This window comes from Oncorhynchus clarkii, chromosome 4 (assembly GCF_045791955.1).
Source record: "Oncorhynchus clarkii lewisi isolate Uvic-CL-2024 chromosome 4, UVic_Ocla_1.0, whole genome shotgun sequence".
Lineage (NCBI taxonomy): Eukaryota > Metazoa > Chordata > Actinopteri > Salmoniformes > Salmonidae > Oncorhynchus > Oncorhynchus clarkii.
Window position 1 is genome coordinate 3,901,287 of NC_092150.1, and position 9,952 is coordinate 3,911,238.

At 40.7% G+C, this 9,952-nt stretch overlaps 1 protein-coding gene and 1 pseudogene across 2 annotated transcripts in view; one reads left to right on the plus strand and one right to left on the minus strand.

Annotated features, from left to right (window-relative positions):
• Positions 1-4,548: 4,548 nt before the first annotated feature.
• LOC139407467 (uncharacterized) lies at positions 4,549-5,888 on the minus strand (annotated as a pseudogene).
• A 2,816-nt stretch (positions 5,889-8,704) lies between these two features.
• LOC139406325 (E3 ubiquitin-protein ligase TRIM47-like) overlaps positions 8,705-9,952 on the plus strand; it is a 55,136-nt gene continuing 53,888 nt past the window's right edge. For both annotated transcript variants that reach the window (XM_071148821.1, XM_071148820.1), the window contains exons 1-2: positions 8,705-9,343; positions 9,787-9,882. In XM_071148821.1, coding sequence (XP_071004922.1) covers positions 8,747-9,343; positions 9,787-9,882 — 693 coding nt within the window. In that variant the 5' untranslated portion in view covers positions 8,705-8,746. The remainder of the gene's footprint in view (positions 9,344-9,786; positions 9,883-9,952) is intronic.

The following is a 9,952-nucleotide window of genomic DNA, read 5'->3' on the forward strand; positions in this document are numbered from 1 at the left end:
TTTTAAAAATTAAAGACAGCGGTAGGAAAAGTACCCAATTGTCATACTTATGTAAAAGTAAAGATACCTTATAAGACAATGACTCAAGTAAAAGTGAAAGTCACCCAGTAAAATACTATTTGAGTAAAAGTCTAAAAGTAAAAGTATTTGTTTTTAAATATACTTAGGTATCATAAGTAAATGTAATTGGTAACATATTAATAATTTCAAATGTCTTATAATCCATTGGAGAATAAAGAAGTGAGAGCATAGATCTCAGAGATATCCTATTGGCTAATGTAGCAGTAAGCCCTTAAGGAGCTATTAAACTCACAGCCATTAAACCCACAGCCATTAAACTCACAGCCATTAAACTCACAGCCATTAAACCCACAGCCATTAAACTCACAGCCATTAAACCCACAGCCATTAAACTCACAGCCATTAAACCCACAGCCATTAAACCCACAGCCATTAAACTCACAGCCATTAAACTCACAGCTATTAAACTCACAGCCATTAAACCCACAGCCATTAAACCCACAGCCATTAAACTCACAGCCATTAAACCCACAGCCATTAAACTCACAGCCATTAAACTCCCAGCCATTAAACTCACAGCCATTAAACTCACAGCCATTAAACCCACAGCCATTAAACCCACAGCGATTAAACTCACAGCCATTAAACCCACAGCCATTAAACCCACAGCCATTAAACTCACAGCCATTAAACTCACAGCCATTAAACCCACAGCCATTAAACCCACAGCCATTAAACTCACAGCCATTAAACTCACAGCCATTAAACTCACAGCCATTAAACTCACAGCCATTAAACTCACAGCCATTAAACTCACAGCCATTAAACCCACAGCCATTAAACTCACAGCCATTAAACTCACAGCCATTAAACTCACAGCTATTAAACTCACAGCCATTACGTGTTTTAACCTTTATTTAACTAGGCAGGTCAGTTAAGAACAAATTCTTATTTACGATGACGGCCAGATGTGATACAGCCTGGATTCAAACCAGGGACTGTAGTGACACCTCTTGCACTGAGATGCAGTGCCTTAGACCCCTGCGCCACTCGGGAGCAGCGATCTAAGGCTGAGCAGTTGAGGCATTGGAAAACCTCCCTGGTCTTTGTGGTTGAATCTGTGTTTGAATTCCACTGAGGGACCTTACAGATACACTATATATACAGCAGTATGTGGACACCCCTTACAGATACACTATATATACAGCAGTATGTGGACACCCCTTACAGATACACTATATATACAGCAGTATGTGGACACCCCTTACAGATACACTATATATACAACAGTATGTGGACACCCCTTACAGATACACTATATATACAGCAGTATGTGGACACCCCTTACAGATACACTATATATACAGCAGTATGTGGACACCCCTTACAGATACACTATATATACAACAGTATGTGGACACCCCTTACAGATACACTATATATACAGCAGTATGTGGACACCCCTTACAGATACACTATATATACAACAGTATGTGGACACCCCTTACAGATACACTATATATACAACAGTATGTGGACACCCCTTACAGATACACTATATATACAGCAGTATGTGGACACCCCTTACAGATACACTATATATACAGCAGTATGTGGACACCCCTTACAGATACACTATATATACACCCCTTACAGATACACTATATATACAGCAGTATGTGGACACCCTTTACAGATACACTATATATACAGCAGTATGTGGACACCCTTTACAGATACACTATATATACAGCAGTATGTGGACACCCCTTACAGATACACTATATATACAACAGTATGTGGACACCCCTTACAGATACACTATATATACAGCAGTATGTGGACACCCCTTCAATTGAGTAGATTTGACCATTTCAGCCACACCCGTTGCTGACGTGTATAACACCGAGCACCTAGTCATGCAATCTCCAAACACTGGCAGTACAACGGCCTTACTGAAGAGCACAGTGACTTTCAACGTATTGCTGTCATAGGATGCCACCTTCCCAACATGTCAGTTCGTAAAATGTCTGCCCAGCTAGAACTTGTAACGGCTGTCATCAGAAGGATGAGACCGAGGCGCAGCGTTCTTTGAGTTCCACATCATTTATTAACGAAGTGAAACTTTAGAAAAAAACAAAACAATAAAGACACCAACGACCGAACAGCTTCGTTGTGCAAACTTCCTGCACACAAACAAAGAACCAGATCCCACATAGAAGGAGGGAAAGGGCTGCCTAAGTATGGTTCCCAATCAGAGACAACGATAGACAGCTGTCCCTGATTGAGAACCATACCCGGCCAAAACATAGAAACACAAATCATAGAAATAAAGAACATAGAATGCTAACCCCAAATCGCCCCCTGACCGAACCAAATAGAGACATAAAAAGGCTCTCTAAGGTCAGGGTGTGACATGCAGTGAGGATTCACCATCTTCATCAAATGTTTTCATCATTTATCTGCAGACAACCATCAAAAAGCCTCGGCCTACCAGAAGCCTATGCAAATTAGGAAGCCAAATCATTGGCTCTCTGGTCGATGCAATTCGAGAGGGTACACTCATTAGATATGTCACTCACTTCAGCATCAATGTCTGGCAAGCCCCGACATCCTAGGAAAGGAAACATAGGACATCCTTTGGTTTACTTGTCCTGATGTGATACCATGGACATATAACCAGGTTGCCTGAATGATGAAAGGCAAAGAGAGATACACACACACAACAACCACTTAAACCCTCTATGAGACTCCTCTTTCAAAGTCTCCAAAACCTCTTCTTCCAGCCACAACGGGTAACTGGGGGGTTTTACACATAACCCTGAGCATGATGGGATGTTAAATGTTTAATTAACTCAGGAACCACACCTATGTGGAAGCACCTGTTTTCAATATGAACTCAGCAAAAAAAGAAATGTCCTTTCACTGTCAACTGCGTTTATTTTCAGCAAACTTAACATGTGTAAATATTTGTATGAACAAGATTCAACAACTGAGACATAAACTGAACAAGTTCCACAGATATGTGACAAACAGAAATGTAATAATGTGTCCCTGAACAAAGGGGGGGTCAAAATCAAAAGTAACAGTCAGTATCTGGTGTGGCCACCAGCTGCATTAAGTATTGCAGTGCATCTCCTCCTCATGGACTGCACCAGATTTTCCAGTTGTTGCTGTGACATGTTACCCCACTCTTCCACCTGCAAGTTCCCAGACTTTTCCGAGGGGAATGGTTCTAGCCCTCACCCTCCGATCCAACAGGTCCCAGACGTGCTCAATGTTAGTGTCTTAACGACCGTTCCACAGGTGCATGCTCAATAATTGTTTTACACACATATCTTGTGTTTCAGATGTTTTATAAACCTCTGTTTCTGGTGATAAATTGTTACGTTTTATAAACTTTTTATACTTCATTAAAAAATAGATTTTTGATCTTGAACTTGATTTGTGTATTTATTCTTCAACTTAAACTGATGAATAGTTAGCCTGGTCCCTTAAACTGATGAATAGTTAGCCTGGTCCCTTAAACTGATGAATAGTTAGCCTGGTCCCTTAAACTGATGAATAGTTAGCCTGGTACCTTAAACTGATGAATAGTTAGCCTGGTACCTTAAACTGATGAATAGTTAGCCTGGTACCTTAAACTGATGAATAGTTAGCCTGGTACCTTAAACTGATGAATAGTTAGCCTGGTACCTTAAACTGATGAATAGTTAGCCTGGTACCTTAAACTGATGAATAGTTAGCCTGGTACCTTAAACTGATGAATAGTTAGCCTGGTACCTTAAACTGATGAATAGTTAGCCTGGTACCTTAAACTGATGAATAGTTAGCCTGGTACCTTAAACTGATGAATAGTTAGCCTGGTACCTTAAACTGATGAATAGTTAGCCTGGTACATTAAACTGATGAATAGTTAGCCTGGTACCTTAAACTGATGAATAGTTAGCCTGGTACCTTAAACTGATGAATAGTTAGCCTGGTACCTTAAACTGATGAATAGTTAGCCTGGTCCCTTAAACTGATGAATACGTAGCCTGGTACCTTAAACTGATGAATAGTTAGCCTGGTCCCTTAAACTGTTGAATAGTTAGCCTGGTACCTTAAACTGATGAAACGTTAGCCTGGTCCCTTAAAATGATGAATAGTTAGCCTGGTCCCTTAAACTGATGAATAGGTAGCCTGGTCCCTTAAACTGATGAATAGTTAGCCTGGTCCCTTAAACTGATGAATAGTTAGCCTGGTCCCTTAAACTGATGAATAGTTAGCCTGGTCCCTTAAACTGATGAATAGTTAGCCTGGTCCCTTAAACTGATGAATAGTTAGCCTGGTCCCTTAAACTGATGAATAGTTAGCCTGGTCCCTTAAACTGATGAATAGTTAGCCTGGTCCCTTAAACTGATGAATAGTTAGCCTGGTCCCAGGTCAGTTTGTGCTGTCTTGCCAACTCCGATCTAACCAACTGGTATTTTGCAATACAGCACAAACAGATCTGGGACCAGGCTAATGAACAGTCTGTATTCAAATCTAAGTAAATGTTGTGATGTCTTCCGGTCTACGCAGCTCGTTGACTGTAACATTAAAGTTTCAGCACCTCTCCCCATTTCTCCTGGTCCTCCTCTCTCTCCTGGAGCTTGGCCTGGTGGGCAGAGTAGACTATGCCCAGGATGAGGCTCTCAAAGCGGGGTGCAGCCAGAGGGAGAGCCCCCTCTCTGGTCCTCCAGGTCCTTCACCATCTGCTCCATGGAAGAGAGGGTCTTGGGGATGTTGTCGTTGATGCGAGCCAGGAAGGCCCATCCTTGCCTCATAGATGCCATCTCCAGGTCCAGCAAGATGATGTTGTTGTCTTTGTCGATCTCTTCTCCACCCAACAAGAACTGTACGGAGAGGAAAGAAACTAACGATCAGTGAAATATGGGTAGATAATATAATATGTATAAGAAAGAAGATTAGGAGTGATCTGATGTGGGTTAGAAGGGAAAAACAAAGAGTTTGACAACATGCCCATTTAAGTGTAGCCTGGTCCCAGACCTGTTTGTGTTTTCTTGCTGACCTTGATGGTCGTTGTCAGTAGGACATCCCAAACTGATCTGGGACCAGGCTAATAGATGTGTAACTCCAACCTCAAACATCAGGTTGGCATCACTGAGGGATTGGCCCTGGGTAGGAAGATCTCCATGTTCGGCACCAGACACGTCTGAGAGAGAAAACTGTTGTAACACTCAGGACCATTGCATGTGAACATTTGTATATCGATAAAGATTTTCAAACTGAACTTCCACTCAGAACCTGTTGTGGTTTTCTATCACATTATATAAGATACTAATTATGTAACTGTGGATATCTACTCAAGACGTGGCATTCAAGACACAGAATATTTAAAATATCTAAAGACAATAACACTAACTATAAATGAGTCTTATAACTCACCATCTAGTAGATTCTGAAGCCATAGAGTCCCCAGAGGGACCCAGACGAGGATTCCAGGTTGAGTTGTTCTCACCTTTTCTCTTTTGTGAACGTATGGTTTCTTTGCCTCCTGTCTCTCTGATTGGACGATGGTTTCTTTGCCTCCTGTCTCTCTGATTGGACGATGGTTTCTTTGCCTCCTGTCTCTCTGATTGGACAATGGTTTCTTTGCTTCCTGTCTTGTCTTAGCTTCTACTTCAAGTTCTTTATTTACACACTAAAACCCCCAGTCTGATAGCCAGTGAGTTAAAGGCTAGAAAACCATACATTCTTCAACCTAGGAAACAGAGCATCAGAGCCAGTTGGCTCATAGGTTTACAGCACAGTTACAGTTTACACTACCATTCTTCATTCCTGGTCCTACTGGGTGTACAGAGCATCAGAGCCAGTTGGCTCATAGCTTTACAGCACAGTTACAGTTTACACTACCATTCTTCATTCCTGGTCCTACTGGGTGTACAGAGCATCAGAGCCAGTTGGCTCATAGGTTTACAGTTACAGTTTACACTACCATTCTTCATTCCTGGTCCTACTGGGTGTACAGAGCATCAGAGCCAGTTGGCTCATAGCTTTACAGCACAGTTACAGTTTACACTACCATTCTTCATTCCTGGTTCTACTGGGTGTACAGGGCATCAGAGCCAGTTGGCTCATAGCTTTACAGCACAGTTACAGTTTACACTACCATTCTTCATTCCTGGTTCTACTGGGTGTACAGGCTCATTATTCCAGGCAGTACACACACAACTGTTCAACTACCATTATCACTAAGCCATTAACTGAATGTGTGTTAGTATTTGAACCAAGTCAATAACACAATAGAGAGAGAGAGAGAGAGAGAGAATACTTGAATTCACACAGGACACCGGATAAGACAAGGTAAATACTACAGATATATCAGACTGACCCTAGCCCCCCGACACATAAACTACTGCAGCAAAAATACTGGAGGCTGAGACAGGAGGGGTCAGGAGACACTGTGGCCCCATCCGACGACACCCCCGGACAGGGCCAAACAGGTAGGATATAACCCCACCCACTTTGCCAAAGCACAGCCCCCACACTACTAGAAGACATCATTACATACAGTATAGAACACCATCTAGAAGACAGAGACATATCATTACATACAGTATAGAACACCATCTAGAAGACAGAGACATATCATTACATACAGTATAGAACACCATCTAGAAGACAGAGACATATCATTACATACAGTATAGAATACCATCTAGAAGACATATCATTACATACAGTATAGAACACCATCTAGAAGACATATCATTACATACAGTATAGAACACCACCTAGAAGACATATCATTACATACAGTATAGAACACCATCTAGAAGACATATCATTACATACAGTATAGAACACCATCTAGAAGACATATCATTACATACAGTATAGAACACCATCTAGAAGACAGAGACATATCATTACATACAGTATAGAACACCATCTAGAAGACATATCATTACATACAGTATAGAACACCATCTAGAAGACAGAGACATATCATTACATACAGTATAGAACACCATCTAGAAGACATATCATTACATACAGTATAGAACACCATCTAGAAGACATATCATTACATACAGTATAGAACACCATCTAGAAGACAGAGACATATCATTACATACAGTATAGAACACCATCTAGAAGACATATCATTACATACAGTATAGAACACCATCTAGAAGACAGAGACATATCATTACATACAGTATAGAACACCATCTAGAAGACATATCATTACATACAGTATAGAACACCATCTAGAAGACATATCATTACATACAGTATAGAACACCATCTAGAAGACAGAGACATATCATTACATACAGTATAGAACACCATCTAGAAGACATATCATTACATACAGTATAGAACACCATCTAGAAGACATATCATTACATACAGTATAGAACATCATCTAGAAGACATATCATTACATACAGTATAGAACACCATCTAGAAGACATATCATTACATACAGTATAGAACACCATCTAGAAGACATATCATTACATACAGTATAGAACACCATCTAGAAGACATATCATTACATACAGTATAGAACACCATCTAGAAGACAGAGACATATCATTACATACAGTATAGAACACCATCCTGAAGACATATCATTACATACAGTATAGAACACCATCTAGAAGACAGAGACATATCATTACATACAGTATAGAACACCATCCTGAAGACATATCATTACATACAGTATAGAACACCATCTAGAAGACATATCATTACATACAGTATAGAACACCATCTAGAAGACATATCATTACATACAGTATAGAACACCATCTAGAAGACATATAATTTCATACAGTATAGAACACCATCTAGAAGACAGAGACATATCATTACATACAGTATAGAACACCATCTAGAAGACAGAGACATATCATTACATACAGTATAGAACACCATCTAGAAGACAGAGACATATCATTACATACAGTATAGAACACCATCTAGGAGACAGAGACATATCATTACATACAGTATAGAACACCATCTAGAAGACATATCATTACATACAGTATAGAACACCACCTAGAAGACATATCATTACATACAGTATAGAACACCATCTAGAAGACAGAGACATATCATTACATACAGTATAGAACACCATCTAGAAGACAGAGACATATCATTACATACAGTATAGAATACCATCTAGAAGACATATCATTACATACAGTATAGAACATCATCTAGAAGACATATCATTACATACAGTATAGAACACCATCTAGAAGACATATCATTACATACAGTATAGAACACCATCTAGAAGACATATCATTACATACAGTATATCATAGATGTATAAATCCTTCCTTTATATTTCCTGTACCACTTTCCATGACAGTAGCCTTGTTACTGGTTCGTAGAATCTTCATAGAAACTGTTACCCTTTATATATTCTAACCACTCTATTTAATTTATTCTATATTAAGGGTCCTAACCTAGAAACTAAGGCCTTCTCAACTTTGCCTGCAGTGTTCTCTCTCTCCCTCCCTCCCTCTAACCCCTCCCTCTCTCCCTCCCTCCCTCTAACCCCTCCCTCTCTCGCTCCCTCCTTCCCTCCCTCCAACCCCAGCCCTCTGGCAGAACCTGGAAGTCCCTCCCCTTCACAAACTATTTTCAGTGTAAACGAAACTGATCTGAGTCTCTGTGTCGTCTGTCTGTGTGAGAGTGAACAACTGTCCAAATGGCTCAACGGGGAGTTCTGCTGGACCAGGACCAGTTCTGTTGTTCTGTCTGTCTGGATCTACTGAAGGAGCCGGTCACTACTATCTGTGGACACAGTTACTGTAGGAGCTGTATTGAGGGCTGCTGGGATCAGGATGATCTGAAAGGGGTCTATAGCTGTCCTCAGTGCAGAGAGACCTTCACTCCAAGGCCTAATCTGAGGAAAAATAACATGTTGGCTGAGCTGGTGGAGAAACTGAGGAAGACAGGACTCCAGGCTGCTCCCCCTCCTGCTCTGTGCTATGCTGGACCTGGAGATGTGGCGTGTGATGTCTGCACTGGGACCAGAAAGCAGAAAGCCCTCATGTCCTGTCTGGTGTGTCTGGCCTCTTACTGTGAGACTCACCTCCAATCTCACTATGAATCTCCTGCTTTGAAGAAGCACAAGCTGGTCAAAGCCACGGCACAACTACAGGAGAAGATCTGCTCTCATCATGACAAACTACTGGAGGTTTACTGTCGTACCGATCAGCAGTGTATCTGTTATCTGTGTACAATGGATGAACATAAAGGCCATGATACAGTGTCAGCTGCAGCAGAGAGGACTGAGAAACAGGTAAGACCAGAACAACTTGTTGGTGGCTGTCTGATAAACAAAGAATTAAAGATACAGTAGGAACTAAATCTGTTTGAATATGAGATCATTATAATATATACAATATGAAATGGATCCACAGCAGAACAAATATGAACACAAACCTTGAGTATATAGATATGTTAACCCAGATTCTCCAAATTTATCACCATTTTCTAAAGTCAAACACTATTATCATTCTGAATGGCCTTTTATGAGTCCAAAGTTCATTCTCAACCCCTTGATACATGTAGGCCTACCATAAAAACTATAATCATTCCACATAGCAACATAATATCATATTGTAAAGGGACTTCCTCAGGATTGTAGACCTTCCTCTCTATGGGTCCTATGTCAAATTACTATACTATTTATCTACTGGACAAATAAAGCTTGATAGCTCATTGAAGAGTGATTCTCCACAGAGGCAGCTGGGGATGAGTCAGCAGAAGGTCCAGCAGAGATTCCAGGAGAGAGAGAAAGAGCTGAAGGAGCTCCAACAGGCTGTGGAGTCTTTCAAGGTGAGTATTGTTGACCAGAGGAGACACACCATTTCACTTTTCTCCTCCAGTCAGAGAGAGAGAGAGAGGG